This window comes from Leptodactylus fuscus, chromosome 1, assembly GCF_031893055.1.
Source record: "Leptodactylus fuscus isolate aLepFus1 chromosome 1, aLepFus1.hap2, whole genome shotgun sequence".
Lineage (NCBI taxonomy): Eukaryota > Metazoa > Chordata > Amphibia > Anura > Leptodactylidae > Leptodactylus > Leptodactylus fuscus.
This window is the reverse complement of record NC_134265.1, coordinates 294,406,551-294,433,261: the sequence shown is the minus strand read 5'-3', so window position 1 is coordinate 294,433,261 and position 26,711 is coordinate 294,406,551. Positions and strand designations below refer to the sequence as shown.

The window sequence follows — 26,711 nt, the reverse complement described above, 5'->3', positions numbered from 1 at the left end:
GTCACATCATACCATAGTCCCTTATACTTCTCTATTCATTCTTGGCCCTCCTAAACCTTAGCTTTTTTAGGATTCTAATGAGTTGCACAGAACACAGCTACCTAGTAACTATTACATAATGTGTATAGCAAGAAAAAAAATGGATTTTTGTAATGAATTTATTTTCTTCTTTGAGGTGGAAATCCTTTCACGTGTGTACGTGTGACCCGGATCTCCAGGAAATAAGATCCGTGCAGCCAGGTGTTCACATCACACTGAGTCAGTAGGGAAGACCTGCAGTAAAGTTGAACATAAGGACAGATATTCCAGAACAGAATATGAAGGATGGATGTTCTCCAATCACGTCTGTATAGTTAGAGTCAAAGAGTCAGTGTTTTGGTTGGAACCAGAGTTGACAGAAATGTACAGACTCCAATTCCAGCTTTATATATTATTAAAAGCTTGATGTATAGGTTATAGGGTATATGCACTGATTTTCTTTGCAAAAAAGCATTAAAAACTTGTTGAATAATAAAAGCTTCATGTTCAGAACACAATTAGAAATGCCCCACAAGCACATGCGATATGTTTCTGCTGCGTTTTTTTAGCTGTGGTTCACTATGTGGGTCCTTAGCTGTACAGGCAGTCACTGTTCTTTTACACATTTCCAAACGCAAACACTGGCCCATGTTTATATAGGAGGGTTACAGCTCAGCTAAGGCCTCGTTCACAACTGCCTTGGTAATCTGTTTGGGGGGAGTCCGCATAGGAACCCCCCCAACGGAATACCAAATGCATTGGCAAGTGGTGTGCAGTGAAAGCACTCGGACCCCACAGACTATAATGGGGGTGATGTTCTCATGGCGCGGTGTCTGCATGAATCATGCGGACAGAAAAGTAGATTGGGTCTCTGTGCTTTCACTGCACACCGCTTGCCTGTGCGTTTGGTAGTCCGTTTGGGGGGTTTCCCATGCGGACTCCCCGAACGAATTACCAAACGCAGACATGAACTAAGGGTAAGCTTTCTCAATAGTTTAGTAGTAGTTTAGTAGCAGTTTGCTGATATCCTGAATATTGTACTTTGAGTTTCTACTCTCCCTTTAGTAGACTTTCTGCTAAACAAAAGTGAAAGAACATATGCGTGATCCCTGCATAGACCCCGAGATACAGGGATTTTATGGTTGAAAATAAAAACACATTAGCATCACATTTAGATTGCAAGTCCTTGTGGGCAGGGCCCTCAATCCCATTGTACCAGGTGGTCACTATGTTGGTCTATTCTACTTGATTTTGTGTATTTTGTGTTTTGTATGAAAACCCCTCTTCATATATAAAGCACCATGGAATTAAAAGTGCTTTCAAAATAGATAATAATAATATTAGTAATAATAATAATAATAGTTTGTAAGGCTGAAAAAAGACATCCATCCATCTAGTTCAGCCTATTACCCTGCAACGTTGATCCAGAGTAAGGCAAATGAAGCCAATTTTTCTGGAAAACTCCTGCCAGACTCCAATCGAAATAGGTAAAATAGATCTCTGTATCAACCCCCCAACACCAAAAATCTAAAAACTACTACACCCTAATATTGCTTCTTTAAATCTAAGGGTTATCTTAAACTTTATTGGAGTGTTCCCATTACAACTTCCTCTGGCACAGAGCTCTATAACATAAAAGCGGTATAACTTCAATAACGATGATGATTTTATCATCTATTCCAAGTAATAATGTATATAATAATAAAGATTTCTATTATAATTACAGTAAATAATAGCCATAGTCCAAAATAACACAATAAGAGGAACTGACTACTTATAAGACTAGACAAAATCCACCCGTCTAGGGAATAACAGCCACGTCTATCAGATGTCTCACCACTATGGAGTTCAGCTCTGGAGTTTTTATCACATTTGTACTCCATACCCCTGAAGAGTCTTGAAAAATACCAAAGTACGTTGGATAAAAGCAAGGTAGTTTTTTAGGGCAAACAAACTTTGGGGACTTCCCCTTGGGGACATAGGGTGAGGTAGGGACCTACTCTTTACCCTTGATGGTCTCTTATTACGGATTTATCTACGGATGGCTTTGATAACTGATGCCTCTACCTTCTCCATTTCATGACCTCCCTACTGCTGTATATCGGTAAGACCACTTCTTACTACATGTGGGACATTACATCTTGCTACATACAGTATGTGACATTACACATTGACTGTATCTGGGTGGTCACGTTGCAGTTACTTGTTTGAGCAGAGTATGTGAGAATTTATATACCTGCCAAGAGATTCTGGGATTGCCACCAGTTTTCATACATTGTTGGCACTGTATTATTTATTCATTTGGCTTCTGTTTGGCCTTTATATATTTATATATTAAAAGTTAAGTTTTACTATTGGATTACCGGGCTGATTGAGCAATGAACCCAAACCATGGAATTTTACAAAATGAAGCACAGAAGACACCTCACAGTTGACGTAAACCTCACTATATTGATATCAAAGCATAAAAAGTTCATATATATATATATATATACATATATAGTAGTGACAACCTTGGCTTATACATTTGGGCAATTATACCTTTATTGTAGCCATAATAGTTAGGAAACAAATTCTGAAATACATAAGCCAAGCTGAGATATGGACTATGTATGAAACTTTCAATACAATAAATGGTGGATTTATTTCATCTACCACTGAGCCCTGGAATCTTCCTCAGTGCAAAATAGTATTGATAATTACAATAACATTAGAGAGTTATCTACATACATGACAAGATGAATATTAGTGTAATATAAACTTACGGTGGCATTACTCCTTTTGGAAGACCAAGCTCATTGAAGGAGACGGGTGATGGCTGCGATGGCAGCATGGAACTAAGGAAGGCTGCTGGGTTGTGACCTGAGTTTGATCCTCTTGTAGTTGGAGAAAGTGAGGGACTATATGATGGCGAAGTGGCAGAAACTGGAAGTGGAGGAGGTGGAGGTGGAAGAGGAAAGTGATCTTGACTACTATAATGTGCAGTAGGACTCAACACAGGTGGAGGCGGAGGTGGCGGAGATGATGATGTTGGAGACCAAAACTGCTCCCCTTCTGGAGAAAATGGTTGGGAGAATGGAGGTGGCGCTCTACCAAACTGTTTTTGAGGTGTTGATGTTGGAGATGGAAGGCTGGAGGTAGAGGACCCAGAAGATGGTGTGACAAAGCCTGAGGCGGAATTCACGTTCTGAGCAGCAATAAATTGTTTAGGCCTAGCGTAGTTGAAGGAGCTTGCTGGCTGCATTGCAGGGGAGCTGTGAGAATTCAGAACACTCATTTGTGTTGGTGAAGAGATAAACTGACTGGCCTCTAGCTCCTGGAAGGAAGGTGGAGGAGGGAAGGATGGCGAAGGTGGTGTACTTTGCTGAAGGCTTGCTTGTTGTTTCAAGGCAGCAGATTCTTTTTCGTGACGTATTTGATTCTGTAGCTGGAGTAATGTCTGAGAATCCCTGGGTAAAGGAGAAGAAAAAAAAATATGAGCATGGCAATGGTATGTATGGCATTTGGGCAGTGCAAAACTGAATTCACATAAGAATGCTGCACTAGTCTTCTTCAGTTTAGCCTTCATCATAAATTTCTCCTACATGAAACGAAAGGTTGTTATTTCCTGCTTGGTTAGATTAATAGCTGCAGCACAGTGAGAGTAAGACTCAGGAGATAAGATATATACTGTATATGCTAAACACGTGTCATCTCCCCTTAACTAAGAATGGACAAATGCCAGAGCCAGGTAAGGCTATGTTCACACAGGTTGTTTTGTTCATTGTTCTGCTCTGTGATAGGAACTAATAATAAATAATAATAATGAATGGAACTGCCAGATCCCTAAAATAGTTACCATTAATAGAGGAGTCTCTTGGCTGTCCATCAAGTAGTCTAGCAACTTACTGGACAAAATGGTGCAGCATGATGTACTATTACTGTATAGTGCTGTGGTGTGGGAAAACATGCTGCAAAGTAAAAATGCTTTCAAGGGTTAATAATTTATTTTTGTCAAAATAACAAAAGGGAAATCTAAAGCAAATCAATATTTGGTACGACCTTTAAGAATCAGATCTCTAAATGAGAAACTCCTTTTATTTATCACTTTGCCCGAACCATCTACATCATTTTGTTGCATTGTGTGTCATGTGCTACCCAGGGTGCTGGAGTAATATGGGAAATACTGTACGTGTGGATTCACTAAAGCCTACTAATAAGATAAACAGCTTACAAGGGTTGGAGCACATCTTTTATTGGATGAATGTCCTGATGGGATACATTATTATAAAAGGATACGATCTTAGTCCAGACTGTAATTATGGGCAGTCATTGTTTTTCCAATGATACTGTAAAATGGCCATGTTATTATTACAATTATAGGCTTATGGACCAGACAATACAAGAAGAAGCCCGGCACTGTATTTATGGTTCTACATATTAGTATATAATTATTATCATTATCTGTCTGCCCTTCACCACATTTCTAATAATGGCAGAAAGATATAACACCATGGAAATAGAGCTTTGGAGAAAAATCCTGATAATAATTACCCCTCACCAATATGAGTTATTAATGGAGTTGCCTGGCAGGAAAAACATTTTTTAGAACAGTCTTAAGTATTAAGCTTCTTAATAAATTTGTCCCATCTTTAGGCTTTCCTGAGAAAATATTTAGAAGTGACTTTAAATTTGTCGGATGTTTATGACCACGTTCATACTTAACCCTGCCCACTTTTTACAATGTTTCACAGGTGGTCAAAAAGAAAAAAAAGTAAAATTATATGTGAAATATGGAACAAAATTTGTGAATTTTTATACCAAAAAATATTTAAATAGGACCTCGGTGAAAAGAAGAACTTGCTCCCAGCACCACCTTATTGAAGTACAGATCTGCGCCAGAGTCTCTGTTGGAGACTCCATCACAGAAAGCGCTGAAAATTGGTGGAGAGAAAAGTCGTACAGAGAAGTCAATGGGGTCTGCTGGTGTCCGTGTGTAACCACTAAAGCAATGGTCTGGTTCTCAGTTGTTAAAGGTTAAAATGTAAATTAAACTATAGAAATTTGGTATTTCCGTAATCGTACAGGCCCATAGAATACAGGTGACATGTAAGTTTGGCTGCACAATGAACGCCATAAAAAAGCCCGTAAGTCGCGCAAATCCAGTCTTTCTCCAATTCCACCCCAATCTTAATTTTTTTCCCAGCTTCCCAGTACATTGTACAGAATTGCAAACAGTACCCCTAAGACGTACAATTTGTTCTTCAAAAATTAAGCCGTCATATGGAAAAGCAAAGAGTTATGGCTTTTGGAAGGTGGGGAGTCAAAAATGAAAATCGAAAAATGGCTGTGGCGGGAAGGGGTTTCAGTAAATGTTCCCATAATACAGGGCAAGCTAGATAGTATATTATCCTGAGTGCGTGTCTATCATAGATCATATCTGCAAAAGTGCATGAAATAGTAAATATTGTTCAGCTGCCACGGTCGACCAATGTACAATGCGTATATCGCATGAGAGCAATCATACATTTCACGCACACAAAGGAGATTAATCTTATTTTACACATGAACTATCAATTTAATGAATGACAAACAGTCACTTCATGCTTCTGGATCAGCCTTTCATCCTATCTACAGAAAGTCACATTGTGAATAGCAATACGACTTCTAACAGTGAAATATTGCGCAAGCTCAGTAAAAATTGGTACAATCCAGTTTCCATTAACATTCCTGAGTGTTCTTGAGGTCTGATAATGATAACATACCTTTCCTACAACATAAACCAGCTCCAGACTGGGTGATAACACAGATCTGCAGGTATCAATCAGGACCCACTCCCCTCCAAGAAGACTCCGCGATGTGATGGACGATCATTAATATAATACACATGAGGAGCCATGGAGAGAGGGAATATATTCAACCAAGCCCACAGAGAAGCATCTTCACACTGCGCCACCACTGCTACTATAACACCTGAGCTTAGCACCACATTCCAGGTCTTAGCAACGGAGTCAATCACAAATGTTGACTGTGGTGCTGGACAAGCTGATCATCACTCACATGGCAACATTTGTATACAAGGGTGTATTCAGATATTGCAGTTAAGGTAGAGTTAAAAATAGCATCTGACTTGCTTTGGTATTCAATGAGGATATGCCTATCATGGATCAAACATATTTATTTTACATGTTTTAACCAGGGCTGTGGAGGTGGGGTCTTGGAGACAAAGTTGGAGACAGTTTTAGTTAGATACAAAGTCAGAAAAAAGTTACCAATTCTGGTTTCAAAATAAAATGATTAAAGGGGCTCTATCATTGGGAAAAGTCATTTTTAACTAAACACATTCTTGCAAGACTTTAGAAAGGCTATTCCACACATATCTTTTGTATGTAAATCCCCTCAGTAATTTTGTGAATGAGCCCTTTTTTTTATTCATATGCTAATTAGCTCCCAGCCAGCACAGGAAGTTCTCAGCAGCACTCCTCTCTCTATGTGTACAGCACAGGCTGCTGCTACTGCTGCTCTCCCTGTTCTCACACACAGCACACAGCAGAGAGAGGAGTTCTTGCTGAGAACTTCCGGTGCTCGTTGGAGCCTAATTAGCATATGAATAAAAATGGGCTCCTTCAAAAACTACTGAGGGGATTAACATACAAAAAGAATGTGTGGAATCGCCTTTCTAAAGACTATGCAAGTATATGTGTAGCTAAAACGGGCTTTTCCCAATGATAGAGCCCCTTTAATTATTTTTAACTATACTATATAATGTAATATTGATATTGTACAGTATAATGAATTAGATGCATAGTTTAAAATTTACCTTCACAGGAATTCAATCACTGACTTTTTTTTGTGAATTATAGATAATCTTTTCTGCTTCTGTCTGACCATGGATGCCATCCAATCATGATTTCAGAGTCAGGCTGAGAAAAATAGAGGAGTCAGAGTTGGAGGTTTCCCAGACTGACTCCAACTCCATCTCTTACTCTGACTTCACAAATGTCTGACAGCATGTTCACTTAGAATATTCTAAGGCTAGGTACGCATGTGCATTAGAGCATCGGTAGGAGACTTTGTCATAGATTCCGCTTAAAATCGTCGTAGAGAAAAGTCCTGTGAGGTGAACTTTTTGCCAATTGCAGTATAAAACCAGTGGAAACAGAGAGGAAAGGTAGTGCAGTAACCACTTTCTAAGTGGACAGGATCTCCATCTTTCAGGTCCCCATGCGGACCCCAACAACGGAGTCGGCAATGCTAGTGTGAACCTAGCATTATCCATTAAAAAGCTAATGATTGAATTCCGATGAATGTAAATTTATAACAAACTATGCAACTCTGTTATTATAGAATATTAATAACTGTATAATAGAAAAATAATGAATCATTTTTTTTATATAAGTCACAGTCGGAAACTTTTTTCCAACTTCAAATCCAGCCAAAAATGGTCCTGAAATCACAACCCTGCTACAGACTCCATAGACCTGGTTTCAACTGTACAAACTGTATTAAAAGCTGCAGACCACCACAGCTGCAGAAACACCATATACCGCTTTTCAGATGCAGTTTTTTATGTGGTATGAAAGCAGATTATTTGTTCTGTACTTCCTAAAATAAAATTGATGATATTCCTTCAGTTTTAGCCAAAATTAGTATTGGAGATGAAGAGAGAAAGAGAGAGATTACTTTATACTTTTCCCCCATTTAGCTCTCACTTTTGGAAAGAAAAATGAAAAAACTGCACTCATATTGTAATGTCAGACTACGATATAACAATTGCTGCTGATTTTATAATAGGTATGTTCAGACAGCAGTATTCTATTCAGCAGTAAAGGAATCTAAAGAGAAATATAACGGAAAGATCTGCATATATTCTGCAGCTGCCTATGTATCTCCAAAATCTGTGGGCCTAAGACATCTCTAATGGCAGACAATGTCCCCATTGGACAAAGTATTGGGCATGATACAATGGAATTTGCTGGTTTCCCTCCCCTAAAACATCCTCTCTATGGATTTCAGAAGATGGTCTAGTCCAATCCCACCAGCACCAGCCAACTTTTGTCTTGTGCGTTGAAGTCTCTTGCAGATCTACCAGATCTAGATGGCAAACTTGTTTCTTCTTTGTCAGTCTTAGAGGCAAGTAAAGTGAAGTGAAACAACTTGCAAGTGCTAAGATCTGAGAAAAAGCCATCTTAGTAGACTAAGGGGAGCAGGAATGCCAAGTACCCAAACTACATGGTCAGTAATAATTTGTACAGAGATGCTTGTTGTGTTTTATCATAACTGAACAATTCTGAGAATCCATTTATCATATATATACCTATTAATCTGTATACTGAGTAACACTGAGCCCCTAATCCAATGATCATATAACTGTAATGATGCAATCTGCCTTTAGGAATCCCGGACAGTGATCTCCTGTGCTGGATACTGAAGCATTTCAGCAATACCATAACTTAAACCATATTCCACAGCAGATAAACATATGTGACAGACATCCTGCTACACAGCCAACAAATCATCCAGCCATCCGCCTATGATTTACAATGTGACAAGTACCTAGGGGTTTTCTACATACATCATACTTGTTGATATTATTCACCCTTTGGCCCCTCACTTTTGAAGACCAACTCAAGTGTTTGCTTGCTTTATACTGTAGTATCTGTTTCCCTACAGAGAAGGGTCTGACTGCTCCTCCAGCAATGGACATATACAAACATCTTCCTGAAAAGAAGGGAGGCCGAGCACAGGCACAGCCTAAAAAGGCAGTCTCGTGTCTAGCGTGCTTTGGGAGCTCAAGGCTTTATCACTAGCCACTGAAGTAATGCCAGTTTTCCTTTTTTGTTACTTTATCTGTCGGCAGGAAATTAGGATAATGTCTGTGTAAAAGGAATCAGCTGTTCACTAGTGAGATGACGGAAAAGATTCCGAGCTCCTCTGCAGCTGATCGACAATTCAGGCCTACATTTCATGTTTAGCGCCATACGTCATGTATAATCTGGATTATTGGCAGTATTTAGGCAATTAGGGGCTAAAATCCTACATGGAGACACAAAGTGATACACTCTCCTTTATATATATTCAGCTTTGAAGATAGTTTATCCTATAACATAAATGGAAAAGTTGCCAAAACATGCAAGATAGCCGTTGACTGAGAGGCCATTTGGTCATTCCTAGAGATGAGCGAGTAGTATTCGATCGAGTAGGTGTTCGATCGAATACTATGGTACTCGAAATACTCGTACTCGGTTGAATACCACGCGGTAAACGCAGTAAAAATTCAATTCCCCTCCCACTTTCCCTGGCGCTTTTTTTTACACCAATAACTATGTTATGTGCTGCTGAACATGAACGTCATATAAAAAAGTAGAGGAACAAATGGCTGCCAGGAATCACTTATGATAGACCCTAAAAATTGGACAGACTAAAATGTAATCTGTCTGATTCCTGTGAGATTTTGGGTGAAAGATGGTTGTCAGCAGTTTCCATTGAAATCTGCAGGATATAACAAGATAGCATCATAGCGTACAGTTTATATCATGCTGAAGTTTACAAAGGAAACATCAATACAATACTTATTAATGGATCCACTAACAGCATCTTACAATGCCAACCAGAAGGGCAAGTGATGGTGCCTAAGACGCCGGTCTCTCTGGCTGACACTTTAATAGAACCCAGTAGAAAAATATTCCTTCAGCACAAGAGGTCTATAGTAAAACTTGACTTTTATTGGAAAAATATAAAAAATAGGTACCAGACATAGGAAAAAAGATGTAGAAAAACTTACATGGTCAATTCCAAGTATGCATGTATGGTTGAAGACAGACAAGCCTACGCGTTTCGGGACATCCGTCCCTTACTCATGGCAATACTGTTATTAATACAATATTGCCATGAGTAAGGGACGGATGTCCCGAAACGCGTAGGCTTGTCTGTCTTCAACCATACATGCATACTTGGAATTGACCATGTAAGTTTTTCTACATCTTTTTTCCTATGTCTGGTACCTATTTTTTATATTTTTCCAATAAAAGTCAAGTTTTACTATAGACCTCTTGTGCTGAAGGAATATTTTTCTACTGGGTTCTTGCATTGTTCCACCCCAGCCGGGGGTGTATTTTTTCGTGCACTCTTGGTCTAGCTGATTCTCTTTAAGATTTATGGTGAGCTGTGGACTGTGTTTTTTCTTGTGCATTTGTGACACTTTAATAGTCTGTACAATTTAGATCCAGTATCCAAATTCTGTAAATTACTATTCTGTGAACTATAAGAGCTATGGTACCTTGTCACCAGTAAAATGACGAATAATGACCTATACACAGTTCATTTTGGGCTCAGTATGTCATATGACAACTAAGTTGTGACTTTCATGGGGTCACACAAGAACGAGCCATCAGAGCGGTACAGGACCTGCAGGGGCTCAGCTATAGTATTAATTCCTCCGGCTCAGAGTTTTCTATGTTACTTGTGTCAGCATTTTTGTGATGTAACTTTCCAGATGTAGAGGGGCTTGTGGCTGATTTATTACCATGAGGTCCCCCATAACTGCTCCTTACTTCTCATTTCTCCAGGTTTCACTAACAAGGCTCACGGGTAAACAGCCTGCTGCTGGACTCATTATTTTTGTGGTTTTCTACATGAGGAAAAGACTTCTGTATATGAGATATTTTTATGTTTCTGCATTAACCATAATAGCAGAAAAATGAAATAAATACTACAGGGGACACATAGGAAATATGTCTAGTGCTGTTCTGGGAACAATGATGTGGCTGATATTTATTCTCATGTTGTGCAAGTGAAATGTACGACAAAGCTAAACTTTTTTTTTTTTTTTAAATGTGGCCCTTAGAATGGTCCTTAAAATAAACTATCTCCTTCTTATAACAAAGCATATCTTCCCCATACAATAAAAAAAGAACCATATCTTCTCCTTATAATAAAGAGCACTTTCTTCTTAAAATAAAGCAATTCTTCTTCTTATAATAAAACGTATATTCTCAGTATAATAAAGCTTATCTTCTCCTTATAAGAAAAAGGGTACCTTCTTATAATAAAGTGCATCTTCTTATAATAAAGCGTATCTTGTGTTACTTTCCTTATCTCATACTAGTTCTGTGTTCATTTTACAATCCAGAGCTGCACTCTTAATTCTGCTCTTTGATACCAACACCATTCACCATGTTGAGCTTTTGTTCTAGGTTAAGCAACTCAGTAATACACATTTCTTAAAATTGCAGTGTAAGGCCTCGTTCACATCGGCGTTGGTATTCCGTTCGGGGGAGTCCGCATGGGGACCCCCCCCCAAACGGAATATCGAACGCAACTGCAAGCGGTGTGCCAGTGAAAGCACACAGATCCCCTCAGACTATAATGGGGTCTGTGTGCTTGCCGCCGGATCTCCGCAGGGAACATGCGGACAGGAAAGTACTTCACGGCAAGCACACGGACCCCATGCATTCGGTATTCCATTTGGGGGGTTCCTATGCCGACTCCCCGAATGGAATACCAAACGCAGATGTGAACGAAGGGTTAGCAAGACTGGTAAGAGCATAAAGTGATTATTTTCACCATTTTTGCACGGTCATCTACTGTGTGTCATCTCACCTACCGATTATACTTCTATTGTGGCTTCCTACTTATGACCGTATAAAGTACTTTTGCCAAAGTATCAATCCCAGTGTAATGTAACCACCAACAACAAGCAGGTTACCCCAACCGGACGTCATCACTTGTCACTGTGGGGCAGTTGTCATACTAGACGGCCAGCCACAGTAAACTACAGTCACCATGTATCCCTCCCCTACCATGGAGATATCACTGGTTAGTGTATAACAAATCTGCAAGTGTCTTAATATTATTACACATCCTCATAATTTAATAGAAGAACAAGAGGCTTGTAACAAGATGTTGCGTAGTTTCCTGGTGGACATAGCTAACATTCTGCTTTTCCCGGTCTCATTGGATACATGGACAACACTACTGTCTTTTCTGGGAATAAATATTTTTCTTCAGATTAAAACATCTGTTTTTAGTTTGTAGAAACAGCTATGCCGGAAAGATTGAACAAATGTACAAATAGCTAGAAACTGACTATGTAAGAATTTCATCCACTGTACAACACTGACAGCCAGAAGTCCAGTAGTACAAGTCTAGTGGCCCAGGGAAAACACAAAACACCTTGATCTTTGGGTCATGTTCATTTGTATGCTGAACAGATATATATATGCAGCTCTCTATAGACATATCCAGTGAACCACTTCATGTAAACCTCTATACATTGGATTATACATTCAATCTGCTCTGTTGTTTGGGACCATTGGTTCTACAGAGGTCCAGCACTGATCAATGGGGGTTGACATCCGGCCTCTGCACCAATCAGCTGTTTGGGATTTCTGACCTGTTACTATATGGTGTACTAAGATGGAAGCAGATACATTGCATTCTACATTGCATATTGACCATGTGACGTTACTGTGGCTCTGTTCCCATTAAAGTATATGGATGCTGAGCTGTAATAATGCGGCTTGGCTACTATCTACGTCATCTGCTTCCACAGTTTACATAATACAGTATCGGCCTACCATTAGCCCCAAAAAGCTGATCAGTGAAGAGGTCGGGTGTCATTAAGTACATTAAAATGATTTTCTGTACTAAAAATATTATTGGGGATCTGCCACCTGGCACTCCAATCAACCATCTAAAGTCAGCAAATGATACGCAGAGAATGAAGCAGGAAACAGACAGTCCTGTTCTCTGTAGTTGCTGGACTGAGACTCTGCAGCTTGTTAAAATGAATGGGAGCTGATCTGCAATACCTGATTTGACCACAACACAAAGAACAGCACTGTCTGCTTCCTGCCTCATTTTCTGTGAATCACCTTCTGAGAACAGCTGATAGGTGGGCTACTGAGTGTCAGGCCCACACACTAAGAACAGTGCTGCCTGCTTCCTGCCCCATTCTCTGTGGATCATCTTCTGAGAACAACTGACTGGTGGGACTGCTGAGTGTCTGACCCACACATTAAGAACAGAGCTGCCTGCTTCCTACCCCATTCTCTGTGCGTCATCTTCTGAGAACAACTGACTGGTGGGGCTGCTGAGTGTCGGACCCACACACTAAGAACAGAGCTGCCTGCTTCCTACCCCATTCTCTGTGCATCAACTGCTGAGAACAACTGACTGGTGGGACTGCTGAGTGTCTGACCCACACTAATGTGGTATTGATGACCTATCCTTAATAAAACCCCTTTAATACAATTAGAAGGAAAATCAGTAATCAAAGTGAAAATATCATTTGATTATTTTTAGTAGAATATATAATTCTATAACTAGCAACAGTTCTACTCCACCACCACTTTATACATGAGCCCTTTTGTCTGCTTACTGGAAGTCTGACAATAAGTCTATAAAAGTGACAGCAGCGTGCCATAAGCAGCTAAAGAACGCAGAAAATGAGCAGAGCTTGACAATGACATTTAGTCTTCCTAACAACACATACCGACAGAAAACACAGTACCCAAGTGATTACATCCTCCTCCGAGCCACCCATTAATCTTCATATGCTGAACATCTGTCATGCAGGATCACAGCGGCTGTACAATTACAGCTCAGAGAAGCAAATGTCACTGATCTGAAATATAATCGGAGAGTTTCCCTTCAACCTAAAGGCTCTGAGATTAAAGCTTGCGCTCACATTCTTTGCTAGAATACCTGAATGTCAGTGCTCCTCGCTGCACGCCCAACCGAAAAGTATTATCCTCCACAATGTAATTAAATAGTCTTAAGAAGCCAAAAATGTGAAAGTGCAAAGCTGGAAGCGGAGGACGATTCTACCGCAGAGGTAATCATCGAAGAATGCTGTGAGTTATAATTATATCACAGGTTAATACATGATCTAACTATGCACTAGGGTACATTAACCCATCATAGCCATGTGGCTGATACTAAATATAACGCCGCCACAATCTGCTTCCCACTATATATATAGTCACACAACCATTTGTTGTAGATGCTTTGTTCCATGCATTATATTACATACATCTTTTTTGCTGAAATGACCATAGATTAAGATTATTGAAGTGGTTGTCCAGTTACAGACCAATATTCAGAGACAAATGTTACTGTTTGTATAATGAAAAGTTACACAATTTTTCAAAATTGTTTCTGTATCAATTTCTGACGGTTTTCTAGATCTCTGCTTGCTGTCATTCATTCTGCTTATTCCCAGTGGATAAAAGTCAGTCCATAGTCATGGTGTATAAATTCTATATAGCAGCTGAACATAGCATAGTCATTATTTCCATAGCTTGCTATATATATCCAGCACTGAACTGTTGCGAGGCATTTTCCAATGGTATGTGGCTACATAAACAATAGGTATACTGGGTTTCTGGCAGGAATCCACCACTTTTACATCACTATCCCTTATTAGGGAAACTTACTGAAATCTGACAACTTGCTCTAAACAGTCAAGATTACATTTGCAGCCGGTAACAATCACTTAACCATCTCTAACCATAGCAATGACAATGATCATGAAGATGAAGGCTGTAAAATATATGAAGCCCTGATACTGTACATCAGGTTGTCTAGTTAAAAATCCAGTAGCTTGCTTCTTAAAGGGTACTTTAGTTTTCATGGAAAGTTGAAATATATGCAGGGTGTTGTTGGTCAGTCTTTTCTATGACTGAATAAGCCTTCATAATGATGTCCTATCAGTTTTTCTGCTGCCAGTAATCACATTATGGCTGAAGCACATTTTACATTTGTCTCTATGTCTGGAGGTGTGTACAAAAAGATGCAATGGCTCCCCCTCCCCAATCCATTATAACTAGTTTGGTTTGATTACATGTAATTCTGCCAAAAGTAACTGTACAGTGGCGGCCAAAAATAATGCACCACCAGTGGATTTTGTCAAATGTATGTGATGCGTATAAATTGAGTCCCTACAAATGATATGTATACCTCCTACTACGAAATTGACTGAAAAATGTCACATGACATCATGTGCAAAATTGCCAAATACTCATCATCCAGGAGAGAAGAGGATAGAAATGGAAAAAGACAAGAAATCATTTTCGCTACAATCATTACATTTTGTGAAGTGGTGCGGTTTTTTTTGGCCGCCACTGTATAATAGTAAACAAGTAGCTGAGAAAAACCCAAGTGTGCATAATATAGGTGATCCAGGAACTCCTCTTTTGACAGTACAGGGCTATGGACGAGTGCTGTCGGGGGGGCGCATTCCTCACAGCCCAGCTAGACTGTCAGGAACACCCTTCTGACAGTGGGCAGAGATCAGTAACGGCACCAATATCTCCAGCCCAGGGCACATAATGGGAAAGCCGACAGTGCACTGAATTCAAAGCACTGTCAGCTTTCTAGCGGTATATAAAACCGCATGTGTCTGAGGACATGAAAGGTCCTCTTTAAATGTGACTAAGTTGTCTGAAAAGTTAGTGACCTTTTAAGGAATAAGACCAGTTTATAACACTTAGTAAAACTCAGGCTGATTGTTTCCAATAGGTAAATGTCAGGAATGATGTGTCAGACATTACCCAGGAGGGGCCACACGGTGGCTCAGTGGTTAGCACTGCAGCCTTGCAGCGCTGGAGTCCTGGTGTTCAAATCCCACCAAGGGCATAAAACCATCTGCAAGGAGTTTGTATGTTCTCCCCGTGTTTGCATGGATTTCCATCCCATATTCCAAAAAAGACATACTGATAGGGAAAAAACGTACATTGTGAGCTCTATGTTGGGCTCACAATCTACATTTAAAAAAAAAAAAAAAAAAAAAAGACATTACCCAGGAACACAGCAATTGCATTTCACGGTACAGACACATAGTGCAAGAAAAGCTGGTAATGAAATGTCCTGGTCAAAACCAATACCCAGTATTCTGCCTAGTGCAGGGCCTGCAAGACACGAGGATTCTGTCTTTGTTGGCCTAAGAATTGCTGCACCATGGTCTGGCACCCCTGAACTAATCATAATGCAACCTATCCGTTTTGATCACGCCCCAAGTGTCCCTTTAAAAGGAGCCTGTGAGATCCTTTAAATTAACCAATTACAACACTAAGCATACTTCTGAGTTCCTAGACAGAGGTTTAACCACTTAAAAAAATAAAATGTGAAGCCATATACAAAGGTAGTCCTTACCACAGCAAGTGCTCTCTCTACACTAAACCCTGCCCCCTGCTGCGCTCTTGGTCATGCCCCTTTATTCATCTGGTATTGAATAAAATTATTCTGAGATTTTACAGTCTCTTGAACATATTCTCATGAGTAAAAGGAATAATCCACTGCTAACTACTAGAGATGAGCGAACAGTGCTCTATCGAACACATGTTCGATCGGATATCAGGGTGTTCGCCATGTTCGAATCGAATCGAACACCGCGTGGTAAAGTGTGCCAAAATTCGATTCCCCTCCCACCTTCCCTGGCGCCTTTTTTGCACCAATAACAGTGCAGGGGAGGTGGGACAGGAACTACGACACCGGGGGCATTGAAAAAAATTGGAAAAAGTCATTGGCTGCCGAAATCAGGTGACCTCCATTTTAGACGAATAGTGGATTTCAAATCCGGGTCATATGAGAATGTGAACTTTGTGACTATGAGACAGGGATAGCTGTACAGGCAGGGATAGCTAGGGATAACCTTTATTTAGGGGGGAATGTTATTAAAAATAACTTTTTGGGGCTCTATCGGGTGTGTAATTGTGATTTTTGTGAGATAAACTTTTTCCCATAGGGATGCATTGGCCAGCGCTGATTGGCCGAATTCCGTACTCTGGCCAATCAGTGCTGGCCAATGCATTCTATTAGCTTGATGAAGCAGAGTGTGCACAAGGGTTCAAGCGCACCCTCGGCTCTGATGTAGGAGAGCCGAGGGTGCACTTGAACCCTTGTGCACCCTCGGCTCTGCTACATCAGAGCCGAGGGTGCGCTTGAACCCTTGTGCACACTCTGCTTCATCAAGCTAATAGAATGCATTGGCCAGCGCTGATTGGCCAATGCATTCTATTAGCCCGATGCTAAGCACACACATTCAGCTCTACTTCATCGGGCTAATAGAATGCATTGGCCAGCGCTGATTGGCCAGAGTACGGAATTCGGCCAATCAGCGCTGGCTCTGCTGGAGGAGGCGGAGTCTAAGATCGCTCCACTGCAGTCTCCATTCAGGTCCGACCTTAGACTCCGCCTCCTCCAGCAGAGCCAGCGCTGATTGGCCGAATTCCGTACTCTGGCCAATCAGCACTGGCTAATGCATTGTATTGGCGTGATGAAGCAGTGCTGAATGTGTGTGCTTAGCACACACATTCAGCTCTACTTCATCGGGCTAATAGACTGCATTGGCCAGCGCTGATTGGCCAGAGTACGGAATTCGGCCAATCAGCGCTGGCTCTGCTGGAGGAGGCGGAGTCTAAGATCGCTCCACACCAGTCTCCATTCAGGTCCGACCTTAGACTCCGCCTCCTCCAGCAGAGCCAGCGCTGATTGGCCGAATTCCGTACTCTGGCCAATCAGCACTGGCTAATGCATTGTATTGGCGTGATGAAGCAGTGCTGAATGTGTGTGCTTAGCACACACATTCAGCTCTACTTCATCGGGCTAATAGAATGCATTGGCCAATCAGCGCTGGCCAATGCATTCTATTAGCGTGAACTGAGTTTGCACAGGGGTTCTAGTGCACCCTCGGCTCTGCTACATCAGATTGCTACATCTGATGTAGCAGTGCCGAGTGTGCATCAGATGTGTAGTTGAGCAAAACTGACTCAGCACTGCTAAGTCTCTGCATTCGCATAGGAATGCATTGGCCAGCCTTCGGCCAATCAGAGCTGGCTCTGCCGGAGGAGGCGGAGTCTAAGGTCGGACCTGAATGGAGACTGGTGTGGAGCGATCTTAGACTCCGCCTCCTCCAGCAGAGCCAGCGCTGATTGGTCGAGTTCCGTACTCTGGCCAATCAGCACTGGCCAATGCATTTCTATGGGGAAAAGTTAGCTTGCGAAAATCGCAAACTGACAGGGATTTCCATGAAATAAAGTGACTTTTATGCCCCCAGACATGCTTCCCCTGCTGTCCCAGTGTCATTCCAGGGTGTTGGTATCATTTCCTGGGGTGTCATAGTGGACTTGGTGACCCTCCAGACACGAATTTGGGTTTCCCCCTTAACGAGTTTATGTTCCCCATAGACTATAATGGGGTTCGAAACCCATTCGAACACTCGAACAGTGAGCGGCTGTTCGAATCGAATTTCGAACCTCGAACATTTTAGTGTTCGCTCATCTCTACTAACTACATATAGTTTCTTATGTTAGTAACATGCAGCACTGGCATTGGTCCACAGGTCCTTCTTCTAGGATAAGTGAATATACTGAGAAAATATTACCTATTTCTGTGTCATGCACAATACTACATTTTGGACACAATATGATGGCTGTATGCAGATTGCTTCCTCCCAATGTACACGAGCCTAGATGATTTTGGATTTCCTAAAACTAAACAATCCTGGTAACTTAAGAACCATACTTGTGAGGATCTGCTGATATATACATCCAGTGGAATGCTATGTCCTATGCCCATGTACATAATATGGAGATACAAACTAAGTAAATGTATTTCTTTGTAATATGGCAACATACGACTGAGCAAATAGTACAGGGCACAACCACGTTATACTCTATAAGATTCATCCAGCCACAAAATAATTTAATTCTATAACCATGTGAATTCATTTTCTATAAGACTGGCACCAAAAACACCTATCAATGACATTATATAAACATGACAAGAGTCAAGAGGGGGTCAAAACTCTGGAAACACAAGCAAACAATTAGAAAGAGAATTCCAGGAATGACGACCTTTCTATCAAACTAACAAAATCTGTCACATCTGTTCTAGAGTTTTGGGTCACTGACATTGTGTAACATATGCCACATATAATATTGAATCTACAATTTTATTATAGTTTTGTTGAATTATATCATTCAAGATTCTGCTAATCTCTGTGAGTTTAGACCAAGTCAATACAAGTTCACTACCAAGTTTAGGACAACCCACTGGACTGTACAGATCTATCTGTAGTCAAACATAAGTGCCCCAATGTGTTTAGACCTGGGCAGGATACACAAAAAATAATAATGGCAGATTTCTCATTGGTATAAAGCAAAAGGTTGAAGGATATGGCAGGATAGCCAGATGTGGATTCCCACAGTATTAAAAGCAGATCAGTGGCAGTAAGAAAAACGTCTTTCAGGAGACAATCCCTTCAAGGTCGGGACACCACATGGGTGAAATGCTAGTCCCTATGAATCCCATTCACATATTGCAGAAAAATAAATGTTGCGGAAATGCTGCGATTTCCAAAACTGTTACATTTTTGGAAATCATAGCATTTCAATTACACTTACGGAAATGCCTACAAATTCCCTTTAGGTATAATAGAAGCAGAAAGCCCTGTGAGAAAAACCACAATACGTTTCCGACGCAGTTTTTCCAGCAGCACCTCTTCACTGTGGCCTGCTGTGTGGGGACTTAACCTAAGCACAAGTCGGCAATGTGCTACAAGAAATTAAACTTTGAGTAAGACAAGGGTGCACAAATGACTAGCTCTTAGCAGTAGTCACACCACTCCAGACAGCAGCAAATGTCCCTGATATATCCATTGCAGTCTCAGGCCTTAGGCCTTACTATAACTCCTAGGCAGCATGCCCGCTGCCTCGGGGTCATGTTTGACGCAGACCTTTCCTTCACTCCCCATATTGAATCACTTGCACGCTCATGTCACCTCCACCTCAAAAACCTCCCGAATATGCTCTTTCCTTACCAGAGATACACTAAAGACACTTATTGCCTCTCTGATTCATTCTCTCCTTGACTACTGTAACTCCTTACTAATCAGTCTTCCCCTCACTAAACTCTCCCCTCTACAATCTATTCTGAATGCAGCGGCCAGGCTCATCTATCAGTCTAGACGCTACAGCGATGCCTCCAGTCTGTGCCAGTCGCTACATTGGTTGCCTATTCATTATAGAATAAAATATAAAGTTATCACTCTCATCCACAAGGCTCTCCATAATGCTGCACCTCCCTACATTTCCTCCCTCATCTCTGTCTACCGCCCAATCCGTGTTCTCCGCTCACTCAATGACCTAACACTTACATCCTTTATAATCAGAACTTCCCACACTCGTATACAAGACTTCTCCTGAGCTGCACCACTTCTCTGGAATGCTCTACCCCGGGCAATCAGATTAACTCCCAATTTCTACAGCTTCAAGCTCAAACTAAAGACACATCTTTTCAGACAGGCCTATCACAATTCCTAATGTAGACCCTTCCATACCGTCATTAGAATCCCCAAAATCTAACCCTCCTCTGTTCCAGCTCCCACATTTCCCCACATGATATGATGCCATTTCAGGCTAACTTTATATGTCCAAACTCCATCCTCATGTTAAAGGTCATGACTGGTGATGGCTGATAAGGTTTTATGTTTGTGTAATGACAGTAACCTCTATTACAAAAGTGTCTGACCACTGTATAAGCAATGCCGCCCCTCCTACCTCTTGTGTCACTCCCTCTACCTCATAGATTGTAAGCTCTTGTGAGCAGGGCCCTCAGTCTTATTGTGTGAAATGGCTTTCTTTGTAATGTATCTTTCTGTCTGTAATTGAACCCTACTAATTGTACAGCGCTGCAGAATATGTTGGCGCTATATAAATAAAATTTATTATTATTATTATTATTATTATTATTATTATTATATTAAATGTCCAAGTGCATTGCCTCCAGGGAGTTGTCCAGTCCTTTAGCTTCAGTGGTTTTCTCGTATGTCTTTAAAATCCATACATATCTATACTTACATACTCATCTATATCTATATATGTACTGGACCACACACATCTTGCTGAGCTGTCCTACATAACAATATCATCATGTCATTATAAATGGAGGAAATGCAACTGTTGACATTAGCTACAATGGAAAGTATTCAGCGTGTCACCTCTTCCGTGCTGTCAGTAGTTACATTACATTCTGCGCTCTTTGATGGGCAATGACAATTTCTCTATCAAGTACACAGCATTTCATAGATTTTACAGATGAGTTCAAATAAAGAACATTTTATTATTTTTAGATGCCTGAAAATAACATAGATATTAAATGGGTATATACAGGCCTAGAGTAGATAATACCTGGGTATATACAGGCCTAGAGTAAATAATACATGGATATACAGTCCTATGAAAAAGTTTGGGCATCCCTATTAATCTTAATCATTTTTTGTTCTAAATATTTTGGTGTTTGCAACAGCCATTTCAGTTTGATATATCTAATAACTGATGGACACAGTAATATTTCAGGATTGAAATGAGGTTTATTGTACTAACAGAAAATGTGCAATATGCATTAAACCAAAATTTGACCGGTGCAAAAGTATGGGCACCCTTATCATTTTATTGATTTGAATTCCCCTAACTACTTTTTACTGACTTACTGAAGCACAAAATTGGTTTTGTAACCTCAGTGAGCTTTGAACTTCATAGCCAGATGTATCCAATCATAAGAAAAGGTATTTAAGGTGGCCAATTGCAAGTTGATCTCCTATTTGAATCTCCTCTGAAGAGTGGCATCATGGGCTACTCAAAACAACTCTCAAATGATCTGAAAACAAAGATTGTTCAACATAGTTGTTCAGGGGAAGGATACAAAAAGTTGTCTCAGAGATTTAACCTGTCAGTTTCCACTGTGAGGAACATAGTAAGGAAATGGAAGACCACAGGGACAGTTCTTGTTAAGCCCAGAAGTGGCAGGCCAAGAAAAATATCAGAAAGGCAGAGAAGAAGAATGGTGAGAACAGTCAAGGACAATCCACAGACCACCTCCAAAGAGCTGCAGCATCATCTTGCTGCAGATGGTGTCACTGTGCATCGGTCAACTATACAGCGCACTTTGCACAAATAGAAGCTGTATGGGAGAGTGACGAGAAAGAAGCCGTTTCTGCACGTACGCCACAAATAGAGTTGCCTGAGGTATGAAAAAGCACATTTGGACAAGGCAGCTTCATTTTGGAAACAAAAATTGAGTTGTTTGGTTATAAAAAAAGGCGTTATGCATGGCGTCCAAAAAGAAACAGCATTCCAAGAAAAACACATGCTACCCACTGTAAAATTTGGTGGAGGTTCCATCATGCTTTGGGGCTGTGTGGCCAATGCCGGCATCGGGAATCTTGTTAAAGTTGAGAGTCGCATGGATTCCACTCAGTATCAGCAGATTCTTGAGAATAATGTTCAAGAATCAGTGACGAAGTTGAAGTTACGCCGGGGATGGATATTTCAGCAAGACAATGATCCAAAACACCGCTCCAAATCCTCAGGCATTCATGCAGAGGAACAATTACAATGTTCTGGAATGGCCATCCCAGTCCCCAGACCTGAATATCATTGAACATCTGTGGGATGATTTGAAGCGGGCTGTCCATGCTCGGCGACCATCTAACTTAACTGAACTTTAATTGTTTGTCCAAAATACCTTTATCCAGGATCCAGGAACTGATTAAAAGCTACAGGAAGCGACTAGAGGCTGTTATCTTTGCAAAAGGAGGATCTACTAAATATTAATGTCACTTTTCTGTTGAGGTGCCCATACTTTTGCACCGGTCAAATTTTGGTTTAATGCATATTGCACATTTTCTGTTAGTACAATAAACCTCATTTCAATCCTGAAATATTACTGTGTCCATCAGTTATTAGATATATCAAACTGAAATGGCTGTTATAAACACCAAAATATTTAGAACTAAAAATGATTAAGATTAATAGGGGTGCCCAAACTTTTTCATAGGACTGTATACACTCACCGGCCACTTTATTAGGTACACCATGCTAGTAACAGGTTGGACCCCCTTTTGCCTTCAGAACTGCCTCAATTCTTCGTGGCATAGATTCAACAAGGTGCTGGAAGCATTCCTCAGAGATTTTGGTCCATATTGACATGATGGCATCACACAGTTGCCGCAGATTTGTCGGCTGCACATCCATGATTTGAATCTCCCGTTCCACCACATCCCAAAGATGCTCTATTGGATTGAGATCTGGTGACTGTGGAGGCCATTGGAGTACAGTGAACTCATTGTCATGTTCAAGAAACCAGTCTGAGATGATTCCAGCTTTATGACATGGCGCATTATCCTGCTGAAAGTAGCCATCAGATGTTGGGTACATTGTGGTCATAAAGGGATGGACATGGTCAGCAACAATACTCAGGTAGGCTTTGGCGTTGCAACGATGCTCAATTGGTACCAAGGGGCCCAAAGAGTGCCAAGAAATTATTCCCCACACCATGACACCACCACCACCAGCCTGAACCGTTGATACAAGGCAGGATGGATCCATGCTTTCATGTTGTTGACGCCAAATTCTGACCCTACCATCCGAATGTCGCAGCAGAAATCGAGACTCATCAGATCAGGCAACGTTTTTCCAATCTTCAATTTTCCAATTTCGATGAGCTTGTGCAAATTGTAGCCTCAGTTTCCTGTTCTTAGCTGAAAGGAGTGGCACCCGGTGTGGTCTTCTGCTGCTGTAGCCCATCTGCCTCAAAGTTCGACGTACTGTGCATTCAGAGATGCTCTTCTGGCTACCTTGGTTGTAACGGGTGGCTATTTGAGTCACTGTTGCCTTTCTATCAGCTCGAACCAGTCTGGCCATTCTCCTCTGACCTCTGGCATCAACAACGCATTTCCGCCCACAGAACTGCCGCTCACTGGATGTTTTTTCTTTTTCGGACCATCTGTAAACCCTAGAGATGGTTGTGCGTGAAAATCCCAGTAGATCAGCAGTATCTGAAATACTCAGACCAGCCCTTCTGGCACCAACAACCATGCCACGTTCAAAGGCACTCAAATCACCTTTCTTCCCCATACTGATGCTCGGTTTGAACTGCAGGAGATTGTCTTGACCATGTCTACATGCCTAAATGCACTGAGTTGCCGCCATGTGATTGGCTGATTAGAAATTAAGTGTTAACGAGCAGTTGGACAGGTGTACCTAATAAAGTGGCCGGTGAGTGTAGTGCCTACAAGTAGTATTCGACCCCCTGCAGATTTAGCAGGTTTACACATTCAGAAGTAACTTGGCATTGTGACATTTGGACTGTAGATCAGCCTGGAAGTGTGAAATGCTCTGCAGCAAAAAAGAATGTTATTTCTTCGTTTAATTTTTTTTAAAATTGTGAAAAGTTTATTCAGAGGGTCATTTATTATTCAACCCCTCAAACCACCAGAATTCTGTTTGGTTCCCCTAAAGTATTAAGAAGTAGTTCAGGCACAAAGAACAATGAGCTTCTCATGTTTGGATTAATTCTCTCTTTTTCCAGCCGTTTCTGACTATTTAAGACCCTCCCCAAACTTGTGAACAGCACTCATACATGGTCAACATGGGAAAGACAAAGGAGCATTCCAAGGCCATCAGAGACAAGATGGTGGAGGGTCACAAGGCTGGCAAGGGGTACAAAACCCTTTCCAAGCAAGACAATGATCCAAAACACTGCTCCAAATCAACTCAGGCATTCATGCAGAGGAACAATTACAATGTTCTGGAATGGCCATCCCAGTCCCCAGACCTGAATATCATTGAACATCTGTGGGATGATTTGAAGCTGGCTGTCCATGCTCGGCGACCATCTAACTTAACTGAACTTGAATTGTTTGTCCAAAATACCTTCATCCAGGATCCAGGAACTGATTAAAAGCTACAGGAAGCGACTAGAGGCTGTTATCTTTGCAAAAGGAGGATCTACTAAATATTAATGTCACTTTTCTGTTGAGGTTCCCATACTTTTGCACCGGTCAAATTTTGGTTTAATGCATATTGCGCATTTTCTGTTAGTACAATAAACCTCATTTCAATCCTGAAATATTACTGTGTCCATCAGTTATTAGATATATCAAACTGAAATGGCTGTTGCAAACACCAAAATATTTAGAACTAAAAATGATTAAGATTAATAGGGTTGCCCAAACTTTTTCATAGGACTGTATATATATATATATATATATATATATATATATATATATATATATATATGTATATATATATATATACAGGTCTATAAACAGGTATATAGCGGTCTAGATCACATAATAAATGAGTATATACAGGTCTAGACCAGATTATAAATGGGTATATATATAGGCCTAGAACAGATAATACATGGGTATATATACAGGTCTAAACCAAATAATAAATGGGTATATTCAAGTCTAGACCAAATAATAACTGGGTATATTCAGGTTTAGATCAGATAATAAATAGGAATATACAGGCCTAGAGTAGGTAATAAATGTGTATATACAGACAGCTGACAGTCTTACTGGCATGTCTATTTTAGTATAGACCTGTAATCTGCATGAATCAATTCTGGATCATCTTTTCTTGGGATTATATGTGCTGTTCCTCTGTTATTCTTATTAGATATGACTATGTATGACTAGGTTGTGCACTAGTGGTGTCACCAGTCAGGGTGGGTTCACATCTACGCCCCGGTCTCCGCTTTCAGTTTCCGTCTTCTGCTCAAGACACTGGACAGGAGACGGAAGCCGGCAGTCAGTTTTCAAACCCATTCATTTGAATGGGGTTGCAAAGTGTCCGCCAGTGAGCGCCCGTGAGCGTTTTATGGTCTCTGCGAAACAGTTTTTTTTTTTTAACCGGACACAAAGTCGGACATGCAGTACTCTGTGTCTGGTTAAAAAAAACGGTATTGATGCGGAGACTATAAAACACTCACAGGCACTCACGGGCGGACACTGTCTGCTGGGTTTCCGTCTCCTGTCTGCAGAAACTGAAAGCGGAGATCGGGGCCCAAATGTGAACCCGCCCTCAGGGGTATGTCCCTGCACACCGCGACAATGTTTGCCCATTGCTAACAATGCCAGAATGGGTAGGGACAAGAGGAATGGCAGTGCCCAACTCTCAGTTCTACGGCAGAATATACAGAGGAACGGCACAATGCAAAGTTATAAGAAAAGATGTTCCAGAATTAATATTTCATGGGGAATGCAAATATTAAAACAGACAATTCATGAAAGATGACAGGTCCGATTTTAAAGAAACACAGATTCTAATGGTATTCTGTTGATGCACCAGATGTTCAGTATATACCGCAGAGAAATGAATATACCAGTAAAGTTTATTGGATACATATTCTATCCAATGCAAACAGTAATCGGGATATGACCTACAAGCTGTCAGCTCCACTAATCCAATTCAGAGGAGGGAAGTTGACAGTTCTGTGCAGGATCTGCTCCATTTCATATTTCACCCAGCACTTCTTTCACAAAAACAGTTTATAAAGTATCCATAATTAGACATTTCAGGGGAAAATGACCATAGCCAAAGATAAGGCTGACATCAACAGATGGGAATTTTACAGCTTAGAGTCAGCAGCTCTTCCCAAAATCAGGATGCCCCGCAGCAGGCTAGTGAACTCCGAAACACGTACAGAACGCCTCTCTCTGTGAAAATGATAGCCCCACTTCACTCTCCAAGCCTTTGCTAACATTATCCGTGGACGAAAGGCCAAGGAAAACCACACAACTGAAGAGCAGGAAGTCTTAAGATGCAGCTTTAATGACAGATAATGATGGGTCATTACTTAAATATCTTCTTTGCAAAACTCCCATTTATTTTTACTTTCCTTTTTTGCCTTTTAAGGGATGA

General features: G+C 40.8%; 1 protein-coding gene across 2 annotated transcripts in view; it reads right to left on the bottom strand.

Moving 5' to 3' along the window:
- Window positions 1–26,711, bottom strand: part of PALLD (palladin, cytoskeletal associated protein) — a 247,199-nt gene that overhangs the window by 36,717 nt on the left and 183,771 nt on the right. For both annotated transcript variants that reach the window (XM_075258140.1, XM_075258151.1), the window contains one exon: window positions 2,784–3,467. In XM_075258140.1, coding sequence (XP_075114241.1) covers window positions 2,784–3,467 — 684 coding nt within the window. The remainder of the gene's footprint in view (window positions 1–2,783; window positions 3,468–26,711) is intronic.